We start from the raw sequence: 24,803 nt of genomic DNA, 5'->3' as shown, positions 1-24,803 counted from the left end.
GCCTTTGAGGCTTTTATGAAGATTTATTAACTATTGAGAAAAGTGATCCTTAGCTCTCTAGCACAAGTGGCTTAAAAAGCCACCGATTCGTCGCTTCTTGTGGACCCCGCAGAGGTGGACCTGCCATACGAACCAATCGGTAGCTTTTTAAGCCACTTGTGTGCAGGGAGCTCTCTACGCTCGTGCGCATAAAAACTTTCCTCTTAATTATTATATAACAATATTTGTTTGCCCCCCTTTTGCAAATTCCTGGCTCCTTCTATTTCCATGCTAAGGAACATCCTATTTGTAACATCAAAGAACTAGAGGGGAAAATCAACTGTCTAGCTTTCTTCGCAGAGTCCCAAAAGAAGGACTGGTAGATTAAGGGGCTAATATCAACCCATCAATGTGGGGTCAACACAATGGGCTATAGTTGTACATCAATGGATTCAGTTGAATCCAAATCGCGCACGTGAGAAAAAGAAACAGGTTTTAAGAAAGATGGATTTTCTGAAGATATTTCTAAAGTAAAATATAATACATTAACATGAATGTGAGCGTGCCGGAGTGGTTATCGGGCATGACTAGAAATCATGTGGGCTCTGCCCGCGCAGGTTCGAATCCTGCCGCTCACGATTTTTATAACTTTTGTTTTGCCATTCAAAAAGGCTACCAATATTGGCACTGCCTTGTATTAATAATTACAAAAACTCAGTTTGTCTCTTCTTTTTTGATTTGGTTTCTGAGAGTATTTTAACTGAAATATCCTTCGACTTTGGGGTAGGTTAAACCCTTCCCACACCCAACCATTCGATTCAAAGCTACTGAAAGGCTAATGTCAATACACCCAACAATTCTCCTTCTCAACCATTGCAAGTCCCTCCAAAAACCCAAGAAAATCCATGCCCAAGCCATACAAAAAAGGCCTCATTTTCTGTCTACCTTTCATTGATACAAACCCAAATCATTAATATCTGTAACCAAAATCACTAACATCTGTTATCCAAATCAATCAATTCAAAACCCAAATCACTAAAATCTTAAACCCTTCCCACACTCAACCATTCAATTCAAAGCTACTGAAATGCTAATGTCAATACACCCAACAATTCTCCTTCTCAACCATTTCTAGACCCTCCAAGAACTCAAGAAAATACATGCCCCACAAAGCCTAATCTCCCTCAACCCCTCATTAATACTAGCCAAATTCCTCTACTCCTTCACACTCCTCAACCCCCTCTCCTCCATAGACTATGCCATATCCCTCTTCAATCAATCCCAAACCCATCAACCTTCTCTTACAAAACTTTAATCCGGGCCCACACCCTCCTCTCCTCCCCTTTATCTCCCCTCCTCCTGTTTGTTAAAATGCGTAGCCTAGGCATACCCCCTGACTCACACACTTTCCCCTTTGTACTCAAGGCATGTGCATGCCTACACGTGCCCGTGCTAGGCCGAACTTTGCACTCACAAGCACTAAAATTCGGCTTTGGCAGTGACATCTTTGTAAAAAACACCTTAATTTACATGTACTCGAATTCGAATTCATTGGAAGAAGCATGCCAATTGTTCAAGGAAAGTCCTCGAAGGGACATCGTGTCTTACAATGCGCTTATTGCTGGGTTTGTCACGGCCGGTGAGATGGTCCTGGCGCTGAGAATTTTTTATGAGATGCCTAATAAAGATGTTATTTCATGGAGTACTGTTGGAAAAATTTTTATAGAGTATGGATCTGATCTATGGTTTATTCGAACCCAAAAAATCTGCAACTTGAAATGAAAAACTCTGTCTGTTTGGAAATCAGAAATAGAATAGAACTTATCTGTTTGGTTGAAAACCCTTTGAAAATCGGATTGAATAGAATAAGTCTGAGTCGTGCCACTGGTCACTCTCCTTAAGAATCGTATCCGCCTCCTACCGGTGCAACTGGGATTTGCGAACCGACGCTCCAAAATAAAACAGCCGAAATTGGCCCCAGTCCACGTGCGCTCGCTGACTGGTCCACCCAGAATCACCAATAGAACTGTGCTCAGAAAGAATGGAACGAAGAAGGAAGAAGAACAGAAAGCCTTGAGTGCAAAAACGTCTGTGTATTTTTCTTTGTCTAAAACAATCTGTCTCGTTCCATTTTATAGACCTGAAAGTGTCTGTTGGGGAGAGCCACCATTAAGACACACCCTTAAAGGCCAGTAACGTTTTTTCTCCCAACACTCATTTTTGTGACCGTTGAGATTCTAAACGGTTCTTTGCAATTAAGGTGGTGTGTCCATATCAAAATCAAAGGGTAAAAATCAAAACGGTTTTTTTGTAATAAAAATAACATTTAAACTTAAACCCAAACCCAAACCCGGGCCACGGCCCGGCGAGGCGAGGCACGCGCGCGCGTGTGTGTGTTTTTTACACATGGGCTTGTGCTCTTCTAAAAGCCCAAGACCCAACAAATTCTAAAGCCCGTTGAAGGCTCAAGCCTTTCTCCAACTCTCCATCTTATATGGATGAGAAAAATTCTCTCAAGCTCCCATGTGGGACTATTTATTTTGCCTTGGTTTAGAGAGCACAATGTTCACACACACATCGAGGTCTTGGGTTCAAGTCCCCAATCAAGCAAAGGACTTTTGCCTTACAAATAAGAGAGGGAGACTTTAATTTGAATCTACCCTCTAAATTTTAAATACAAAGAAAAGTATCTTTGACTTTTCAACTCTAATTTTGATTTAAAAATACTAACAATCCCCCACAATATTCAAAATACAGCTACAGTTTTAAAAACGGAAGTATCTGAGCACATTAGAATAATAGAGCGGATTCATACCGGTGTCTTTTGGACTTCAACCGATATTTAGGATAAACAGATTACGTTACCGAGTACGGGTAGAGTTAGACTCCTTCAACCTTTCCTTGTAGATGTAAAAACCTGTCACCCACACCCTACCATCAATTCCTTGGTGATTCAATCACAGTTTTGGAATATTTTGGCCTTGTTCCCCTCTTGGTTCTCATGAATGTTAGAGAATTACTCGTTAAATTCTCATAGGAGGCGGCTTTACTTCCACATTCACTTAGGTCAATCATCATGTATGCACTGAAAGTAACTGTAGACACCCCATTTTGACCATGCCCTAAACCTCCCATTTTCATGAAAAATCCCATCAAATCAACGAGGTAGGGCCCCAAACTTCACCCTAGGCTAGCTTAAGGTCCCAGCTGGGCCCCCGCAAAATTTCGTCGAATTCCGAGAGCGTTTGCCTAGCGAACGAGATGGGAGAGTGTCCATAGTGTAAACCACAAAAGGGGGGTGGATTATCCTAGATGAGGCTGTCCAAGGTAATAGAGGGGGTGCGAATTTGGCATTCTCTTATATAAAGCCCGTTTTTCGTTAAAAACAGAGGGATTTTCATTTTCTAAAAAAATCTGAGAGAGATAGAGAGGAAAATCCACCGATCCCCAAAATCCCCAATCTTATCCTTCTCCGATCTTCTTCTCGGATTTTCTCCGGCCAAAATTCCGGTCAATTTCCGGCCGGCTCCTCATTTTTGCTGCGATATTTCCTTCCTCTTGCTCTTAAATTTTACTCTCCTTGATAAAACTGTAAATCTAATGCTTGAAACCCTAGATTTTACTATCATTTACCATAGGGATCTTGGATCTACATTCCCGTGCTCAGATTTCTTTGATTCAAGCAGTGAAGAAAAATCCGAGAGAGAGGAATAATTTCTCTGGCTAAGATTTTTGGCCGGTCATCTCTCTTGTTGTCTATTTAGCATTTTATCATTTCTAAAGAAGAAGAAGTCACAAAGAGAGAAAGTGTTTGGTTCGATTGATCGAATCAGATCGAGATTTGGTTGTACACAGAGCTATAGAGAGAGAGAGAGAGCCTCTGCTTCGATAGATCTGAGAAATCAAAAAGGGGATCTAGGTTTTTTTGTAAGCAGAGAGAGCGAGAGAGGGAAAAAGAGAGTGATGTTAAGATTTCATTTTCATTTCTCCGATCATCTTCCCCGGTGACTTCGTCGGAGCTCCGGCCGAGATCTGATCCTTCTTCAACCGAAACCCTAACCTGTTGTGCTTTCTTCCCATGTGATCCTTATTTTTCCGGCTATTTTCCTGTAATTCTTGCTGGAATTTGTAACGATCTTCTATTCTCTAATTTTCTCGTCATCCTATTAGACCATCGGCCATCATACTATATCAGATCTGTTGTTTTTCTTATTAGAAGCCTGAGATTTGCTTATCTACTATTTGTTAAATTTGTGAGGATCTGAAAAGAGGTAAAAAGGAAGGAAAGCTTATAATGAGAAAGAGATAGAGAAGGATCAAGAATTCAGGTTTGGATCATCACCTATTCAGTAGTATTGCCCAAGGAAAGCTAATGAAAAGTCAACTGCAATGTTTAAAGTAATTTAGCTAAAATGTATGATCTTTTCTTTCAATTTTTGATTATTATTCCCTTGAAAGTATCTCATATTCTCTGTTTTTATTATTGCTGGATTGTTCCTTGAGAATCGTGAGGGTTATGATTGATTCTATTGGTAAAATTAGTCCAAGGTGAATTCGTTTGTAAGAGAAGGATGCATTGAATCATATTTCTTATTACACCTATATTTCTGTAGAAATAGGGTTGTATCATTTAAAAAGCATCTTTTCACTACAAAGCTTATTTATCTCATTTCAAGATAAAAAAAAAAAGGAAGAAGAGAGAAGATAAATGATATGGCTAGGTGTTCTTTCCGGATGCATATTACTCCATCATGTTGCTGAATTTAGAGATGTAATGGAATTGATTTGCATTGAAAATTTCAGAAACTAAATGCTTTAAAGTTCTTATGGTGCAAATGAATAACTACTCTCTGTATTAGTGCTGTTGGTTTTCGTGAGAACATGTAAATTGTTGTTATGGTGTTGTTAGTTTCCGCCTAGGCATGTCAATCCTTGCTTAATTATTGGTCTAATAGCAACCCTCCTTTGGTGTTGGATCATGAAAAGGTTCATAGCAGCCCTTCCAATGTTGTTATAGTAATGTCTATAGTACCTTTTCCTCTTCTTATGTTTATAGCAGCTCATCCCTTAATTGCTGAGTCATGGTAATGCTTATAACAGTTCTCTTGGTTACATGAAGTCAAAGTGATTCTATTTTGATTGTCAACAATGTCAATTTTGGGAATGTCCATATCAATATTAGCAGGTTTATTTTTTTTAATGTGATGACTATATAAGTTCATTTCGTTCTTTCATTTTGTCTAAATTAATTTCTGAAGTTTTCAAAAGATAAAAAAAAAATTCTTTGTGAAGGTGAAATATTTGTCACAACAGAGCATGGCCTTTGGTTCTGTGGTTAGTTATTGATGTCATTTTTTATGTTTGACACGTAGTACGAGGTCTAGACTTATGTTTTAAACACTTGAGTGTTGAAAATTCAATTCAAACAGGTGAACAAAAGGGATTTTCATTTACAAAATTTTGATAAATCTTGACTTGTGATTCAATTATGCATAGATTCTAGATTTTACTACAAATAGCGTGCCTTAAAGGGCGATGAAGGCGATAGCCCAAGCCCATTATTAGAGGACTTACATAGTCTGAATAGCGCTCATCTTTTCATTTTTAGGCTTATCCAGCCTTTAGTAAGTCTTAGAATGTTCCCTCTCACACCTTAATAGTGGTAGCCATTTCCATTTTGATATTAACAGCCTTATCTGGCAATAGCAAATATCATTTTTTCAGATTTAATTATACTTCGCTGCTTACATATATTAAATAAATGCTTCTTTTAATTTATACTTTGTATAGATTAGAAATATCATTGGAAAATTTTGTATAAAATATTGAGAATTTATTATTTTTCTTTTATCTTAAGTTTTGAGTTAGATTCTGAAGATAAATGGATTGTTCAGGTGAGATTATCTCAAAGCTTATTATACTCATTCCTTTTTATTTAAATAAATTGTTTAATAGGAAGAAGGAGATCAGATGACTACTCTATTCGATATTATCGACATGAGTACTGTCTGATTTCAAGGCGGGATATAGAAATATTATCATGTGTATATGATATCAGATGATTACTTTAGCATCATCTGATTTCATCCCCATATTGGGGTGGTGTTTGTGGTTGGGCATAGAAGTGTTTGATATTGTTTTTCTTTTACTTTATTAGGCTATCCAGCGGCTGGTCTGGACTAATTAATGTTGTTTATCATTTTATGATTGCTGTAGATTTTTTTATTGAAAATTCTTCTTTGCTTAGCACTTGATTTATTTTTATAAGAATAGAATGGAATTTGCGATTATCTAGTAGCCTTTTCTTTTCTCTTTGATAGACTAACACAGTCTTATAAATTTCTGTTAATTTTCTTTAGATACTAGAATCCCCTTTCATTGCAAGGGCGATGAAGGTAATAGCCCAAACCCATCCTAGGAGACTTGCCCGGTCTTGCTAGCATTTTTCTCTATCCCATCTCTGTGCCTAGGAGACTTGCCTAGTCTCGTTAGCAATTTTCTCTATCCTACCTATGTGTCTAAGAGACTTACCCCGTCTCATTCTCTTGCTAAACCTCCTCTTTGTGCGTCGTTTGGTTTTGGGAGAACACCTTACTCGGCTTGGAAACATACCCCTACCCTTATGGGTATTGGGTTGCACATTTGTTGCACTCTAGGGCTAGGTAGCTGTCCGGCCCGGCTGGGTGTTTTACCTTTACCAAATATGCACAAGGTCTCTTTTTCCTTATTACTTGTGAGCTTTATCTTAGTTTGATAGTCCACTAGCATAGGAATCCGTCCTTAGTCTAGAGAGTCAGTCCTCTTGTTCAGGAATCAAATTCTATCATCATAGGGGTTAGGATTTTATCAAACATTTCATCAGATCATGTTCTTCTATCCGCTCTTGCAAGGTATAGGATGCTGTCCAACCCTTGCAGAGTTGTGTTTCTGTCTTTTTCCCCCGCAAAGCATAGGATGTTGTCCAACCTTTGCGGGATTTCAGGAGTCTGTCCTCCTCTTATGATGATAGGATTCAGTCCTCTCGTGTCAAAAACATCAAAAACATCTAAAAAACCAAAAATCTCAAAAATCTTGAGTCATTAGGAGAGTAGTTAGGAAAATCATTTCTGAACTACGTTGGCTTGATCCCTTTCAACAGGGTACGTAGTGCAGCTTGGGATTCACATCCCAAGTCCAGCCAAACCTTTAAAAATAAACATTTCAAATCTTCCAAAAATACAAAAATATTCAAACCCTTTTCAAAAAGATCTTCCTCTAGAGTTAGGAGTCTGTCCTAGCTATTTGGGATGTCTTAGAGTTAGGAGTCTGTCCTGATTTGTATTGATATGGTGTGTTCTGTCGTGTGAGTGTCCCTAGAGTTAGGAGGCCTCAGGTTGATCGGTTAGACACTTAGTCAAACCGATGGCTAGACTAGGAAGCATATAACCAACCCATGGTTTTCCTTAGGTTGCATAGCCTAGATACACGTAGGATGTAGGGCCCACCTGCATCAGCTTAAGGCTAACCAACTTGCATTAGTTAGGGCATATAGAGTCCTAAAAATTACAACTCACATGAACTTAAGCAATTGTATAAAAGAGCTTTAAAAATTAGTTGAGTTTAGTGGAATTGAGTCTATGATAGCGGTTCTAGATGGTTAGGCATAGTAGTTTAGAATAGGGCATCGAACTACGTTGACTCCGATTCTTCCCGAGGCCGGAATACGTAGAGCAGGTGGGATGGACGGCCATCTTGGTCCGAGTCAGGTCGCATTAGAGTTAGGACTCATTTTGTCCAGTCATGTATAGAATTGAATTGTGTTGTGTGTTTTGCTGTGTTTTCTTACTTTCATGTACAGATCCTATACCTTTAGCTGCAGCATGCATGCGTTTGCACATCAGAACTCAGACACCAATTAGGTATGACACTCATAACCTAGCTCTTTAGGCTTGTCACTCAGAATCTAGCTATTCCTAGGTGACACTTATTTCATTTCTTTTATGTGTGATTATTATTCATCTCCGAGACATGCATGATTAGATAAACGTTTTCCCGGAGATATTGATTCTCATTTCATATGACTTTTGCCCAAAACTCTTCAAAATCATTAAGTAAATGGCATAAGAGACCGGGTGCTTGCACTTGGGAGGACGAGGTGCTCTTTAGACCTTCCAAATTCGTAACCAGGCACGAACCCTCTTTTTATAATCTCTGGTTATCCGTTGCAACAGAGCATAGTATGGGATCCTTGGCCCACTTCCTTGGATGGCGACTCTTCTTTGTTTAAGGTACGCCTCGAATCTGGGCTAGTCCCCGAATCGAGAGGTATCTCACCTTTGTATCGTCACTCATGCTGTGAGGGGGACTTTCTTTCGAGAGTTCCTTGGTAGAGCTCTCCATTCACGTGGATGATCCATAGAGACTTCGCGCGTGGGGGCACGTCCCCGCCGCCTCTCCCGGATCGGGGTCCACAGTAACATACCACTCAATATAGGTTATGAACTGATTAAGAGCCTATAACTCATCCTTTCTCATTTGTAGTGAACACTATCTTCCAACATTTTGCATCTAGGAGTACGGGGTGATAGTGTTAACAAACCATCCGGTGACTTGTTAGTACCCATTGAACCAAATTCCAGGGATCTCCTTTCACATTGGTTGGGTGTCCATCACTAATGGTTCATGCTACGAGCTTTAACCCCATTCCTTGCGATGCCTCATAAACCACCTTGTTTATCTGTGGCTTTGTCAGAGGATCTACCAGACTCCTCTCCGACCTTACAAAGTTGAGTGCTATTGTTCCCTCACTCAAGTATTGCTTTACCAAATTATGCCTCAGGCGAATATGCCTTCTTTTGCCATTATAGGTCTTATTTTTTGCCTTGGCTAAAGCAGCTTGGCAGTCACAGTGTAGAAACACCGAGGGAACTGGCTTTGGCCATAAAGGCACATCTGCCATAAAATTCCTGAGCCATTCGGCTTCAGCTCCTGCTAGGGCTAAGGCTATAAATTCTGCTTCCATAGTGGAACTTGTACTACAAGTTTATTTAACCGATTTCCAAGAAATCGCACCACCACCAAGGGTGAATACATATCCACTGGTAGACACTGAATCTCTTGAATCAGAGATCCAATTCGCATCACTATAGCCTTCTAAGACAGCAGGAAACCCCCTAAAATTCATTGTACCTTTTAAGTACCTCAACAACCTAGTTAAAGCCCGCCAGTGTTCATGTCCTGGTCTATGTGTGTGTTGACTGAGTTTTCCAACTGCTAGTGCAATGTCAGGTCTAGTACAGTTCATTAAATATGACACTGAACCTATAATACTTGAGTATTCCTTTTGGGATACCAACTCACCTTTGTTTTTCTTTAGGTGAACCTGACAATCTAAAGGTGTCTTTGCAGGTGAACTATCATATTGTCCAAACTTCCTAAGAATGTTCTCTACATAGTGAGACTGAGACAATATTATTTCATTTTCTTTTCTAATGATTTTCATTCCTAGAATTACATCAGCTTCTCCCATATCTTTGGTTTCAAAGTTTGACATTAAAAATCTCTTAGTAGATTTAACTATGTCCTAACTATGTCCAAACTAGTACTCATAATCAGTATATCATCTACATATACACACAAAATTACACCTTCATCACCATTAAACTTACTATAAACACATTTATCAGATTCATTTATCTTATAGCCATTTGTAATTAAGACACTATCAAATTTGTCATTCCACTGTTTAGGTGCTTGTTTCAAGCCATACAGTGACTTAATTAATTTACAAACTTTGTTTTCACGTCCAGTTACAATGAATCCTTCAGGTTGTTTAATGTAGATTTCTTCATCTAAATCTCCATTTAAGAAAGCTATTTTTACATCCATTTGATGTATTACCAATTTATGAATAGAAGCTATAGCTAATAATATCCTAATGGTGGACAACCTAGCAACAGGAGAATAAGTATCAAAGTAGTCTATCTCCTTCTTCTGTCTAAAGCCTTTAGCTACTAGCCTTGCTTTAAACTTATCAATTGTCCCATCAGGTCTTAGCTTCTTTTTAAATATCCACTTGATATCTAGTGCTTTAGTTCCAGGAGGACGGTCCACTAGTTCCCAAGTGTGATTTTCTATTATGGAGTCTAGTTCACTTTTTATAGCTTCTTTCCAGAATACAGCATCTGGAGAAGTTACAGCTTCAGTATAAGTTACATGATCTTTATCTATTAGATAGGTGAACATCTCATCTCCTAGATTTGTTTCTTTCCTTTGTCTTTTACTTCTCCTGAGTTCTTGAAACTCAGGTTCCAATTCTTTTTCAGTTTCAGTTTGATTTCTTGAAACATTACTATGTTCTTTAGGAATTTCTTTCTTCATAGGGAAGTGATGTTCAAAGAACTCAACATCCCTAGATTCAATAATAGTGTTATATTCTAGGATATTTTCAACTGATTTCAAAACCAGAAATCTATAGGCAGTACTATTTTGAGCATATCCTATGAATACACAGTCACAAGTTTTAGGTTCTAGTTTTCTTTTCTTAGGTTCAGGTATTCCAACCTTAGCCAAGCAACCCCAAACTCTTAAGTGAGATAAACTAGGCATCTTGTTATGCCATAAATCATATGGTATTTGACCCTTCTTCTTTGGAGGTATCCTGTTATATATATAACACGCCGACAGAAGTGCTTCCCCCCACAAGTTTAAGGGTAAACCAGAACTTATTAACATAGCATTGAACATATCCTTTAAGGTTCTGTTCATCCGTTCTGCTATACCATTTGATTCAGGTTGGTATGGGGCTGTGGTTTCATGGATAATACCATTATCATCACAGAACTTAGTTATAGAGTATTCTGTTCCTCTATCTATTCTAAGTCTTTTAATTCTTTTATCTAACTGATTTTCCACTTCATTTTTATATTTGATAAAGGCTTCTTCAGCCTCATTTTTAAATCTAAGAAGGTATACTTTAGTGTACCTAGAGTAATCATCTATAAAAGTTACATAGTATATTTTACCTCCTCTAGATTCAAGATTTCTAAAGTCAGCTAGATCACTATGAATTATCTCTAAGAATTCAGTTTTTCTTTCAACACTAAAGTGAGGTTTCTTAGTGAATTTTGCTTCAACACAAATTTCACATTTTTCTTTACTAAGTTCAATCTTTTCATTTATTAAACCTAAGTTGCAATTAATATAAGGCGCACTTCTATGACCTAGTCTACCATGCCATATATCAAAAGATTCAACTATGTAAGCAGAAGAAGATGGTTTTTCATTCATAATTTCAAGTACATTCAGTACAAACAAACCATTGGCATTATAGCCCTTTCCTACAAATACATTACTTTTACTAAGGATTGCCTTATCTGCTTCAAAAGTGAGTTTCAGTCCATTTTTGTTTAGGAGCGCGCCAGACACCAGGTTCCGTCGTATATCCGGCACATACAGCACTTCTTGCAATGCAAGTATCTTTCCTGAAGTTAACTTCAGAAGGACTTTTCCTTTGCCCATGACTTTCGAGGTCTGTGAGTTGCCCATATAGACCTGATCTCCTCCATCAACTGTAGTGAAGTTGTAGAAGGAACTTCGGTCTCCACATATGTGCTTAGTAGCACCTGTATCCAGCACCCACTCTTTTGGATTTTCCACCAGTCACAACTGCTGCAATCATATCTGCCTCGGTTAGATTAACATTAGCACTGGATGAACCAGTCTTTCGGTGTCGACAATCCTTCTTGTAGTGTCCGGGTTTCCCACATTCAAAACAGACTCCTTTCTTCTTAGGTCCAGATTTCTTGAAGTTTTTATCCTTCTTCGGTTTCAGATTCTTAGATCCATCATTCTTGGTTTCAACAATGTTTGCCTTAGAGGTGTACTCTTTGGCCTTTAGTTGTTTATCCTTAAGTCTGTTTTTCTCTTCAATTTTAACCCGAACAACCACTTGGTCTAAGGTCCATTCTTTTGTCTTGTGTTTCATTCCGATTTTAAAATCTTTCCAAGACAAAGGCAATTTCTCAATGAGAGAACCAGCCATGAATGTATCAGGTAATTTCATACCTTCCTTAGCCAATTCACCAATAATGAACTGATACTCATCTATTTGGGCAGAAATAGGTTTCCCATCTTCCATTGTAAAGTCTAAAAAATTTCTTATCACATATTTCCTATTTCCAGCATCCTCTAATTCATATTTAGTTTCTATGGCATTCCAAAGATCAGCAGCATGCTCATACGAATAATAGATATTATAAAGTTCATTTGACAAACCATTCAACAAATTATTTTTGCAGATATAATCTGCATTATCCCTTTCAGCAGTTTCTTCATTTGGTTTTGGTTGGGTAAGGACAAAAGCAACACCAATTTGTTGCAAAGCAAACAAGATTTGTTGTTTCCACCTTTTGTAATTCAAACCAGTTAGTCGTTCGATTTTGGAAAAATCAGGAACAGTATTGAGAATTTTGTTCCCAACATGTGTTCGAACGACAGAATTTGGATTGGAATTCTCACCAGAGATGGGAAGAACAGAAATTGGGTTTGGATTATCAGAAGTCATAAGATCAGATCTGTTTTAATACGATTCTTAAGACTGTTGGAAATTTTTTTATAGAGTATGGATCTGATCTATGGTTTATTCGAACCCAAAAAATCTGCAACTTGAAATGAAAAACTCTGTCTGTTTGGAAATCAGAAATAGAATAGAACTTATTTGTTTGGTTGAAAACCCTTTGGAAATCGGATTGAAAAGAATAAGTCTGAGTAGTGCCACTGGTCACTCTCCTTAAGAATCGTATCCGCCCCCTACCGGTGCAACCGGGATTTGCGAAGCGACGCTCCAAGATAAAACAGCCGAAATTGGCCCAAGTCCACGTGCACTCGCTGACTGGTCCACCCAGAATCACCAATAGAACTGTGCTCAGAAAGAACGGAACGAAGAAGGAAGAAGAACAGAAAGCCTTGAGTGCAAAAAAGTCTGTGTACTTTTCTCTGTCTAAAACAATCTGTCTCGTCCCCTGTTGGGGAGAGCCACCATTAAGACACACCCTTAAAGGCCAGTAACGTTTTTTTCTCCCAACAGTCATTTTTGTGACCGTTGAGATTCTAAACGGTTCTTTGCAATTAAGGTGGTGTGTCCATATCAAAATCAAATGGTAAAAATCAAAACGGTTTTTTTGCAATAAAAATAACATTTTCATTTAAACCTAAACCTAAACCCAAACCCACACCCGGACCACGGGCCCGGCCCGGCCCGGCGAGGCGCGTGCGTGCGCGCGCGTGTGTGTGTTTTTTACACATGGGCTTGTGCTCTTCTAAAAGCCCAAGACCCAACAAATTCTAAAGCCCGTTGAATCCTCAAGCCTTTCTCCAACTCTCCATCTTATATGGATGAGAAAAATTCTCTCAAGCTCCCATGTGGGACTATTTATTTTGCCTTGGTTTAGAGAGCACAATGTTCACACACACATCGAGGTCTTGGGTTCAAGTCCCTAATCAAGCAAAAGACTTTTGCCTTACAAATAAGAGAGGGAAACTTTAATTTGAATCTTCCCTCTAAATTTTAAATACAAAGAAAAGTATCTTTGACTTTTCAACTCTAATTTTGATTTAAAAATACTAACAAGTACTCTCTTGGCGGGCTACGCCCAGACGAACCAATGCAAGGAAGCAATCAAACTGTTTGATCAAATGAATGTTTTCAGGGTGAAGCCCGACAATTTTGCGTTGGTGAGTGCACTCTCTGCGTACGCACAATTGGGCTTGTTAGAACAAGGGAAGAACATCCACAATTATATAAAACTAAATAGAATTAGAGTAGATGTCTTCCTATCAACAGGCTTAGTGGACATGTACGCAAATTGTGGGTGCATAGGCATTGCAAGGGACATTTTCGAGTCGAGCCCGGATAAGAATTTGCTCACATGGAATGCGATGATTTCTGGGCTCGCTATGCACGGGCATGATGAGTTATCACTAGATTACTTTTTGAAAATGCAGGAGGTGGGAATTCGGCCTGACGGGGTGAGTTTCTTAGGTGTTTTGGTGGGATGTAGTCATGCCGGCCTTGTGGAGACAGCGCGGAGGTTGTTTGATGAGACGGGGGGTGTTTACAGGGTCGATCGAGAGCTCAAGCATTATGGGTGCATGGCCGATTTGCTCGGGCGAGCTGGGTTGATAAAGGAAGCCATCGAAATGATAGAGGGAATGCCAATGGAGGGTGATGTGTTTGTGTGGGGTGGGTTATTAGGGGGGTGTAGGATACATGGGAATGTGGAGATTGCAGAAATTGCAGTTGGGCATTGGATGGAATTGGACCCTGAAGATGGGGGGATATATTCTATCATGGCTAATATCTATGCTAATGCAAAGAGGTGGGATGATGTTGCTAAGATAAGGAGATTGATGTATGTGAGAAGGGTCAAGAAAAATGCTGGTTGTAGTTTGATTGAATTGGATGGTGTTAGCCATGAGTTTGTGGCAGGGGATAGGTTGCATCCTCACACTGATGAGATTTATTGGGTTTTGGATGGGATTTATAAACAGCAGTTAGAGAAATGTGTGTGTTAACTTTATTAGCCTCTTGTAATTCTTTGGCTTTTTTACATTGAATATAGAAGAATGTTTACATCCTAACTGTAAACTTTAGATCTTTTAGAACTATGCAAATCAACCCGTGCAAATATACTAGAATACAAAAGGAATATGAAACTTACCTCGATCTCCCATGGTGGTGGATTGAACGGGATGATCTTCTACTGCCTCTCTAGTCTGCCTGATCTCTCATGGGGAAGGTCTCCTTATAGCAGGTTAGACGGCAGCAGAGACCAACCCCTATATTTATCGAAAAAGACTTCCTAGAGTCACGCCCGCAATAGAACTCTAGTCGACTTAATCTTTTTATCCAACGGATACAATTGAATCTAGGGCTACACTAATCATCCATGTCTCGATAGGGATGAAATGCACTGATTACCCTTATACCCTTCACTGATCACTGTAGAAACGGGCAACTCTAGTAATTTCACACTTAATCCCATTCTTCAATCTAGGCCATAGATCTTAGATCAATGATTGCCCACATAAAGTCTTACATTCTCCCACTTGGGCAAGCATTGAATATAAGAATAACCTTAATACGTATCTAGATTGGAAATCTTTTTGGCCAAATAAGATTAATGTGGTAACATCTCACTAACAGGATCATGTCTAACAAGATTCCAATAACGAACCATAGAGGTCAATACTCCATTAAACGGTGTACGACCAAGTATGATCACAATTATCAGAAATCTCGTTCACAAATTAGTGCTGACAAACATGGAACGTGTAGTATGGAAATAACGTACCTTTATGCGATCCTTTTACGCTAAATCCAATATGGGTCAACATTTATGCTTCTCTCCTGAAGCCCTCATGTGACTAATAACCGTCATGCGTAAGTGTAAAACTTAAGGCTCTTTTGCTTCTTACCTGAAGCCCTTATGTCACTATTACCGTCATGCTAAGTATAAAACTTAAGGCTCCTTTTTCCAGGAATATTTCCACAATTATCTAATGATAACTTATACTCCTTAATTGATATCAGATTTTTTTTTTTTTTTAAATCAAACCGGCTGCGCTCTAGGTAAACTTTAAGAGCTGCCTACGTACCAGAAGTGGGATCAAGCCTACACGTAGTTCTTGTTATTCATTATAATATATCAAATAAAAGAACAACTCCCACTAACCAAGTACATCAAAAGAGTTAATCAATCCCATGCTTGTAGCATTGGCCTTGAAAACGGCATTCGGCAAAGCCTTAGTAAGCGGATCAGCTATCATATCTTCAGTCTTTATATTTTCAATGACTGTAACTCCCTCTTTGACCTTCTCTATCACAACCAAGTACTTTATACCAATGAGCTTTGAACCTGATGATCTTTTATTGTTCTTTGAGTAGAACACTGCTGCACTATTATCACAATAGATCAACAATGGTCTGGTAATTGAGTCTACAACCCGTAAGCCTGCAATGAAATTCTTCATCCATGTTGCCTGTGAAGTTGCCACAAAACAGGCAATAAATTCTGCATGCATAGTAGACAATGCTGTAACTGGTCTGCTTGACACTTTCCAAAAAATGGCACCTCCATCTAACATGAATATGCAACCAGATGTTGATTTTAGATCATCGGTGCAACCACCAAAATCCGAATCAGCATAACCAATGACCTTAAGATCTTCATTACTTCTGCGGTAGGTAAGCTTGAAATCCTTGGTTCTCTGCAAATATCGTAAAACTTTCTTTGCTAAATTCCAATGCTCTAAACCTGGATTTGACTGAAATCTACCAAGTACGCTTACTACAAAAGCTATGTACGGTCTTGTACAGACTTGGGCATCCATCAAACTTCCTACAGCTGATGCATTGCCTAGTCTTCATTGCCTCTTGTTCCATATCATTTCTCGGACATTGATCTTCATTTAATTTATCACCCTTTCCGATAGGCACATCCCCAGCTGGTGAACAATTGTCCATATTGAATCGTTTAAGTATACGATCTATGTATGCTCTTTGTTCGTGAAGACCCTCTTCATAAATTTTCTATTTGAAGCAAAATTTTACATGTAATACAAAAGAATGTGAACCTCTGGGCCACTTCTGCTCCATTAGTGAAGTTTTACTTCTCAGCCATGGTAGCTATTAACACTTCTCTTCAGTATTTTTTGTGCTGGAAGCAGATTTTTCACTTAAAATGAACAGTAGGGGCTTTTTTTCTCATTTGATTTGGGGAATTGATATCCACATTCCCTTTTTTCAGTAATGGCACTCCCAATCTGTACTTTTTTTCTAGTTTTTTATTTTTATTTTTATTTTTATTTTTTTATGTCTGTTACAATTCTCAAGGTATTCTCAATAGCCAATTAGAGAAGTAGTTAATAAAAAGTGTTGTGGCCTCATTGCCACGAAAATAGTACGGAATGTGGGTTCAAGTTTCGAGGAATTACGGATTTCGGGTACTTTTTAAAACAAGAATGAAACACGGACGATTCTTCAAATCGGGTGGGAAAAAGACCCCAATACCCTTATGACATCATCAGGACCAAGATGGAGTCCTCGTATGTTGGTCCTCATCATTCACCTTTTCAATATTTTATTATTTTCTTTTAGAGAGAACATTTCCTGTATTTAATGCATCTCACCACATTTACGTTTGGCGCACTGCACGAGGCTTCTTTTGGTTCGTCTCAATGAGTATTTGAACCAACAGAAGCTTGGGTTCGTTTGGATCCTGGCCGTCGAAAATAACTGCAGACGGAAGGATGTTTGACACGTCGTAAAAAAAACTTTTTCTTAACGGTGGCACCTTTATTGACAGCTGATTTGGGTCAGATTTGAAATTTCCTTTCGAACCCAGAGTCCCTTGGGTTCGTTTAAATCTTGGTCGTCGCCACTATGCATAGACGGTCGGATCCACCACATGTGTACATCAATATGGAACGATGACGTCTTCTAATAATACCGCCTCTCTGTATGAGATTTCGCCGGCGTACCCTATTATTTACACCGGCGTACCCATTATTTACGCCGGCGAATACCCTATTTCCCTTTATACCCTATTTCCATCGGCGTACCCCTTAATATTCCGGCGGCGTACTTGATATCTTTGAACGATGGGTGTTTCACGTACTTGATATTCCGGCGGCGTACTCTAGAATCTGGTGGCGTTCTCAGCCAAAAGAGACATGAGAAATAATCAATAACGTCGTCGTTCTAAGACAAAAGAGACGAATTCAATAACATTACCGTTATAAGCCAAAAGAGAAGTGATGACCAAAAGAGCGTTCTAAGCCAAAAGAGAAGTGAGAAAAGATTATAATCCAAAAGAGACGTATTCAATAACGTTACCGTTATAAGCCAAAGAGAAGTGAGGACCAAACGAGAAGTGAAAAGATTCTAAGTCAAAAGAGACGTATTCAATAACATTACCATTCTAAGCCAAAAGAGAAGTGAGAAAAGATTATAGTCCAAAAGAGACGTATTCAATAACGTTACCGTTATAAGCCAAAGAGAAGTGAGGGCCAAACGAGAAGTGAAAAGATTCTAAGCCAAAAGAGATGTATTCAATAACGTTACCGTTCTAAGCCAAAAGAGAAGTGAGAAAATATTCTAATCCAAAAGAGTCGTATTAAATAACATTATCGTTCTAAGCCAAAAGAGAAGTGAGAACCAAAAGAGAAGTGAAAAGATTCTAAGCCAAGAGAGACGTATTCAATAACGTTACCGTTCTAAGCTAAAAGAGAAACGAGAAAAGATAATGATTGACTTTGGATTGTTAGCGTTCCAAAAAAATTTCCAACACGTGTCAAGCATCCATCCGTCTAGTTATTTTTGACGGCCAAGATAGAAACGAACCCAAGGTTCTCTCCGTTCAAATACATAATCAAACAAACCAAAAGAAACCTCGTGAAGCGCGCCAATTTAATAAGCAGTAATGAAAAAGGAGGACTCTGTCTCAGAAAGGTATCAGAGTCTTTTTACCACCCGATTTTGAAGAATCTCCCGTATTTCATTCTTGTTTTAAAAGATATCCAAAATCCGTAATTCCTCGAAACGTGTGCCTACATTATGTACTTTTCTCCATTGCCAGGGACCCAAAAGTTTTCTGGCCGAATGATCCTAATTACCCAATTGGCGGCCTGCAGGAAATCCTAGAGCTTTTTGGGAATTGTAAGTCTTTGAGAGCTGCTTAAAAAATGAGATACAAGGTGTGTTTTGTCTCATTATCAAAACATGGTCATGACTTATGATAATGTCTACAGACTATGTACTGATTATGGCACCACTCACTTTGCTTTACACTTTTTAATTGGCTTTTAAATTAATGGCCATTACAATACTGAAACAAAGTGAGTAGTCCCATTATCAATATATGGTCATGTGAGCATCATCTGCCTATGTATATAAAGGGCCTGTTTGGATTGCAAGGAAAAAAAGCTCTTTCAGAAAATTCCTGCAGTCCAAACAGGGCGGCGTAAGGGACGAATATTATATTTCCATCTCCTTCTCCAGCATTTCCACCATCTAAAAGTTTACATTTTTAAAAAGGGAAGTGATATTCGCCCTCTTTTCTTTCCAGGGCCACCCTCCTCTAGTGTATTCATGACTATTCTTTCCAAAAGGATCTTGTTTTTGCATTCTGACAAAAATTACAAGCGTTTTTACCCTTAACTACAAAAAAAAGAGTCATCACTAAAATTGATTAAGGTCATTTTTGCCAATAAAATTTAAATATTGCATTTTTGGAAAAGTTAAAAACAATTTGGTCATTTCATTGCAAACTAGGGATTCGTAGGCAAAAATCCAACCACGTCAGTTTACTGATAGGACAGTGACTTTTCAGTAAATTCCGGCCGGCTTCCAACATCCAGAAAAATTCATACGCGTGGGCCCATCACTGCCAAGTACAAGGTATGTTCGCGGTTGGACTTTCGCGCCTTAGTTCTTACATAGTCTCCTCTTTGAAACTCCCCAGTAGTTTCACCCACCTACATTTTAAAAATCCTTCCAACTCACTACTCCATAAAAAAGAAAGAAAATTATAAGGAGACTCAACAACCCTTTTCTAAACTCTCCTTCCCCTTTGTATTCTGCTCAGTTATTGAAAAAAATTCAATTTCTTCACCATCAAATTGCTAGAGTTCCAAAACCCATCTTGAGTTTCTCCTTCAAATTTGCTTATATTTCCGCATGCAGCAGGTATTCTTGGAGACTGTTTCAAAGAATTTCACTCATCTTCATCCCTGTTATATGAGGTGTTTCCTGTTTTGATCCACATTCTAAATGGGTTGATCTGGTGTCAGGAAAGAATCAGGTGATCTTCTAAGCTTTTGTTTTATGAAGTTTTAGAGGTCTACGAGTTGACCTGCAGAAAAACGCCAGAACTCTTCAATGGTTTTTCTCCTTCTCAATGAAGAATTCCTTGGAGGAGAGCTTTGGAGAAAGATGAGTCTGCGGCAATAGGATGTACTTCAGGATTTTGAGCTTTTGACACCTTCAATTCTGCATATCACTGTAACCTAAGGGCATCTTGGAATTGGGGTGGTGGGGGACCTGAATTGTGGGATCTCTTATGTCAGTGACATAGTTTCAAAACTCCCCCGCATCATCCTGTAACTCCCCCGAGTCGACTCTCTTTTATCCTGGCCCTGCTCTTGTCCAATTCTGTGTTCTTCCTTCCAAAGTCAATCAAATTTCCTTTGACTCTCCTGAGTACCCGACCATCTTGAGCCGAGTTGACTAGGAATTGCTTTGGCCACATTCTGACCCGCATCCATGTTTTGAAACACTGGTTGGTAAATCAGATTCTAAGAATCCGACACCAGACTCTCAATCCAATGGACCTTATAATCAGTGCAGTACAGGGATTCTGTACTATCATCTCCCAGCTGGTGATGAAGCTCGAAGCTGAAACACGAGAAGCGATGGACCCAAATGGAAGCTTTCAGAAATTCTCTGAACACATTGCAGAGATAAAGGCTCTTCTTCAAGTGCTGCACGACAAAAGAGTTGATAGCACAACCAGCTCAGAACCCACAAAGGCGGCTTTACAGGTCTTGGATTCTCAGCTCAGGAGTACATGCAAGATCCTCGAAAAATACAAGTCCGAAAGTCGAATAAGACTCTTGGTTAACTGTCGTTCTATGCTCTCACAAATGGAGCAATCGTCCAAAGAGATTGCTGAAGCAGTGTTCGCATTGGGCGCAGCCAATTTCACTGTGACACCAGACTTGAAGGCAAAAGCTGACCAGATTGCCAATGATCTGAGGTCTATGGAGTTCAGGTCTGCAGCCAATACTGAAGCCATTATAATGGAAATAGAGAGATCGATTACCCAGAATGGTACGAACCGGGATCACACCATCAAGCTCCTTAATAAGATTGCAGGGGTCGTGGGTGTAAACCCAAAAGTTTCGCTCCTTCAGAAGGAGCTGGAGGTGTTGAAGAGGGAAAAAGAAGAGATGGAAGAACAAAAACAGCAGGCAGAGGCTCTACAGCTATCTCAACTGATACAGTTTCTGAACAGTTCAGAAATAATTCCGACCCCACGAGAAGAGAGGATTGCTGCAAACCAACGAGACCCAATTAGCTCATTTACGTGCCCTTTGTGTGACGAGGTCATGGAGGATCCGGTCGCCATTTGGTGTGGACATAGCTTCGAGAGAAGGGCAATTGCGGAGCACCTTGAAAGAGGAGAGAAAACATGTCCTACCTGCAAAAAGGAGCTGCCTTCTCTTGTTCTAACCCCGAACATTTCTCTTCGGAACTCTATACAGGAATGGAGAGAGAGGAACATGGATTTGAAGCTCCAGAGTGCTCTATCAGCCATCACCAATGATGATCCCAACATGATAAACCAGGCATTGGAGGACCTGCAAATTCTGATGGAGACACCTAATTATAGAGCCAAAGTTACAAATCAAGGGCTCATTCCGAAGATTGTCGAGTCGCTGAAAGCTGATTCTGGCGTGAACACAAAAGCGGCTCTTAAATGCCTCTACTACCTTGCCAACTACAGCGACAACAACAAGGTAAACTAAACATAAGCCAGCGTATAGTCGTAAACTCATCTCTTGTTTTTTACCCTTGACTAATACTTGGATTTTGGTTGTTGGGAGACAATTCATAGGAAGCCATTGCCGAAGCAGGAGCCATCCACTACATTGTAAAGAAGTTCTACAGAGGTGAAGCGGACCCAGATGCTGCTGCCGTCTTATTAGAGCTGTCTGAGAAAGAATCGCTTGCAGAGAAAATAGGAAATGCAAAATATGGCATCCATTTCTTGGTCTCTCTTACGCAAAATCCTAATCCCAACATCTCAGAGAAAGCTATGAAAGTGGTTCAGAATCTCTCCTCCAACATCCATTTTGTCATCAAGATGGCTGAAGCAGGGCACTTCCAACCATACCTCATTCGCTTCAACCAAGGTGGATAAATTCAAACCTAAGAATTCTTTCTTGTCTTTTGCTATAAAACTCATGCGTTTTTTTTTTTTGGGTTCTCTCAGAGCCTATGGAGACCCAAGCTTCAATGGCCACAGATCTGGTAAAGATGCAGCTCAATGATAAGAGTGTGAAGGTGTTCGAAGACATGCAATTCATTAGTGCTCTTGTTCGGCTGCTCTCTTCAAGCTCTCCTGCTTACAGATCTGCATGCCTCCAGTGCATTAAGAAGCTCTCTGCCTACCTCATGATGGCAAAAAAATTTCTCGCAGAACCCACCACAATACCAGCCTTGCTCGGTGTCATTTCCTATTTCAGTTTGGAACCACACTGGAAACAGATTGCCACAGAGATTCTCACCTCCCTGGTTGGAGCTAGCCAGGTCGCCGATTTTGAGACAAACTCAAACTTGAAGGAGTTACGATCCCAACACAACATTGGCCGATTTCTGCACCTTTTAGTCGATTCAATTCCTCAAACAAAGGCCCAATTCCTGCGCTTCCTAATAGCAATTGGCGACAAATCAGAGATAGCAAGAAACCTAGTACTGTCTGATAACAATGCGATGGCCCAACTTTTCTCTTCCCTCTATGATGACCAGCCCGAGGTGAGTCGAGAGGCACTAAAACTCATATACTGTGTTGCCAAAGACCATCCTGCCGGTGTTCCCCTCCCACCAATCCCCGCCAAAGAGGCTGCCATCATGGCTCTAGTGACAATTCTCACCAGCTCAAATGAGATGGAACAGAGATCCATTGCTTGTGGAATTATTAGCCGTCTTCCCCTTGATGACACAAATGTTGATGCGATACTTCATAGGTCTGAAGCCCTGAAAGCCATTAGTGAAGTTATAAGCTCATTGGACAACGGGACAATAGGGGTCGTGGAAAATGCCACTGTAGTTGAGTCTCTGTTGGAGAACGCTCTGGCAGCACTCTTACGCTATACGGAGCCCACCAAACCAGAGCTTCAGAGGCAACTGGGTGACCTTGAACTGTACCCCTCACTTGTTCGCGTCCTCTCCAAGGGCAGCTCAGTTGCGAAAAAGCATACTGCCATTGCTATGGCTAACCTATCCCAATCCGCCAGCTCATCAATCGCCGACAATCCCTACATGGCTACAAGACGACAATGGCTAAGAAGGCTCCTCCCCTGCTGCTCAGATGAAGCACGGAACCAGAGCCTTTGTTCTCTCCATGGCACTGCGTGTTCATCTAGGCACACATTCTGCCTAATCAAGGCCGATGCGATGAAACCACTGGTGCAGACCCTGAGTGAGACGGATTCTAGGGCTGTAGAGGCCGCTCTGCAGGCTCTCGACACCTTGCTAGAGGACAACAACACGGTCTCACGTGCGGCCATAGAAATAGTACAGAACCGGGGTGTGTCGGCTATTCTTGATGTGCTGGAAAAGGGATCTCTGTCTGCTAAAGACAAGGCTCTCGACCTCTTTCGAAAGATATTTGAACACACTCAGATTTCGAAGACACAGTTACACCGGTATAAGACTATCCTCATCCACCTTCTCCAAGAAGAGACACTCAAGAAAAAGGCGGCATTGGTGCTCAGCCAGATGGATGTCATTGAAAAGCAGTCCTCATTTTTCTGACCCTCCGACCATGTGAGTGGGTGAAATTAAGACATGAAAGCTAAGCAATCGAGGAGGATCGATTCCAAAAGAGTTAGAAGAACCGGAAAGACTCTTAGTTCTGAAAACATTGTTTAGCATTCTGGATGGTTTCCTCAACTGTATTTACTGATCTACATTCGCATTTCCAATTGGTTTGTTCATAAATCATTCTGGACAGCTTAAAGAGAGGTGACGGATTAAATATTAATTGCAATAGAAAATTTTATTATTTATTTGAATAAAAAGGTAGATAAAATTTGAATCTCAGGGAGATTTACAGGAGAGGTTCATCTGAGAAGAAAATTGAATACGTCTCTCAATGTGATTATGCCTTCCACACGCTTGCTCCCAGGTTCAACGACAATGAGCCGGCGAAGAACTGAAATGGAAACAGAAATGTAACAGAGCATCAAATATTTGGAAAATGTCGTGTATAGGCATATAGAAAACTCGTTTTTTTAAAGGTAACTGATTTTAGTCCAAACAATATATATATATATATATATATATATATATATATATATATATATATATATATATATATATATATATATATATATATACTCGTGTGCATATAAAATATAAATTGTAGTGAGTACCTGGATCCGAGAGACGCTCCATAATCTCATGGAGGGAATCGGAACGTAAGCACATCTGGCAGCGCCTACGGCCATTAATGACGTCATTTGCATTGTATCCCAGCTGCAATGCCTGGAATCAGATCCCACAGGTTATCATTTTAGCTTGAATTCTACTGCAAAACAGTCTACTTAATTATATCAAATAAAGTATTTCCTTGAGGTTGACAGTCGTAAATTTCAGCTAACCGCAAGACGCACAGTACCAAGACGGATTCCTCCCTAAACGAAATCCTGGGCAGCCCATTTATCACATGCTCAACTAGTGTTAAACAAGGAGTGAAAGGTGATAGAACCGGGCGACCGCGTTACCCATAATTCCGAAGCTGCTTCAAAAGAAGGCGCAAGAATGAATAAGATTGGACCTACTGTCGTATTTGAGACGGGACAACCTCTTGGTTTCTACGGATCCTGGCCATCCTTCGCACCCACCATAGTTTCGTGTGGTTGGTGGTGAATCGGGTGCGCCCCGGACAGCGGTTCACAGATTATGCCATCCTCGGTGACGGTCATCGTGGATGTAGAGGCCATTGTCACGTAAGAAACCAACATACAATGTAAAAGCTGTTGCGCTGTTTTGGCTGTGC

The 24,803-nt window shown here is 39.9% G+C and overlaps 2 protein-coding genes, 1 non-coding gene and 1 pseudogene across 3 annotated transcripts in view; 3 read left to right on the top strand and 1 right to left on the bottom strand.

Moving 5' to 3' along the window:
• The first annotated feature begins 529 nt into the window (after window positions 1-529).
• On the top strand, window positions 530-14,532 carry LOC143890953 (pentatricopeptide repeat-containing protein At5g61800-like; annotated as a pseudogene).
• TRNAS-AGA (transfer RNA serine (anticodon AGA)) lies at window positions 536-617 on the top strand. The gene has a single exon. It is a non-coding gene; the product is annotated as a tRNA-Ser (tRNA).
• Window positions 14,533-19,386: 4,854 nt separating the features above from the next.
• On the top strand, window positions 19,387-23,987 carry LOC143889747 (U-box domain-containing protein 44-like). Its single transcript, XM_077394075.1, has 3 exons — window positions 19,387-21,537; window positions 21,636-21,933; window positions 22,014-23,987. The coding sequence occupies exons 1-3, from the start codon at window positions 20,344-20,346 to the stop codon at window positions 23,555-23,557; spliced, it is 3,036 nt and encodes a 1,011-aa protein (XP_077250190.1). The 5' UTR covers window positions 19,387-20,343; the 3' UTR covers window positions 23,558-23,987.
• Window positions 23,763-24,803, bottom strand: part of LOC143889748 (sucrose nonfermenting 4-like protein) — a 27,706-nt gene continuing 26,665 nt past the window's right edge. Inside the window, exons 12-13 of the mRNA XM_077394076.1 lie at window positions 24,178-24,289; window positions 23,763-23,957 (exon numbers count right to left, since the gene is read on the bottom strand). Of these exons, the coding sequence (XP_077250191.1) occupies window positions 23,866-23,957; window positions 24,178-24,289 (204 nt within the window). The 3' untranslated portion in view covers window positions 23,763-23,865. The remainder of the gene's footprint in view (window positions 23,958-24,177; window positions 24,290-24,803) is intronic.

This window comes from Tasmannia lanceolata, unplaced genomic scaffold, assembly GCF_043159265.1.
Source record: "Tasmannia lanceolata isolate RefF3 unplaced genomic scaffold, GAP_Taslan_0.1 ptg000013l, whole genome shotgun sequence".
In the NCBI taxonomy this organism is placed as follows: domain Eukaryota; kingdom Viridiplantae; phylum Streptophyta; class Magnoliopsida; order Canellales; family Winteraceae; genus Tasmannia; species Tasmannia lanceolata.
This window is presented reverse-complemented; position numbering and strand designations above follow the sequence as displayed.

Coding starts and splice junctions, on each gene's coding strand:
- LOC143889747 (XM_077394075.1), top strand. CDS start 20,344: ATGGACCTTATAATCAGTGCAGTACAGGGATTCTGTACTATCATCTCC. Junction 21,538..21,635: donor ACTACAGCGACAACAACAAG/GTAAACTAAACA, acceptor GACAATTCATAG/GAAGCCATTGCCGAAGCAGG. Junction 21,934..22,013: donor CCTCATTCGCTTCAACCAAG/GTGGATAAATTC, acceptor GGGTTCTCTCAG/AGCCTATGGAGACCCAAGCT.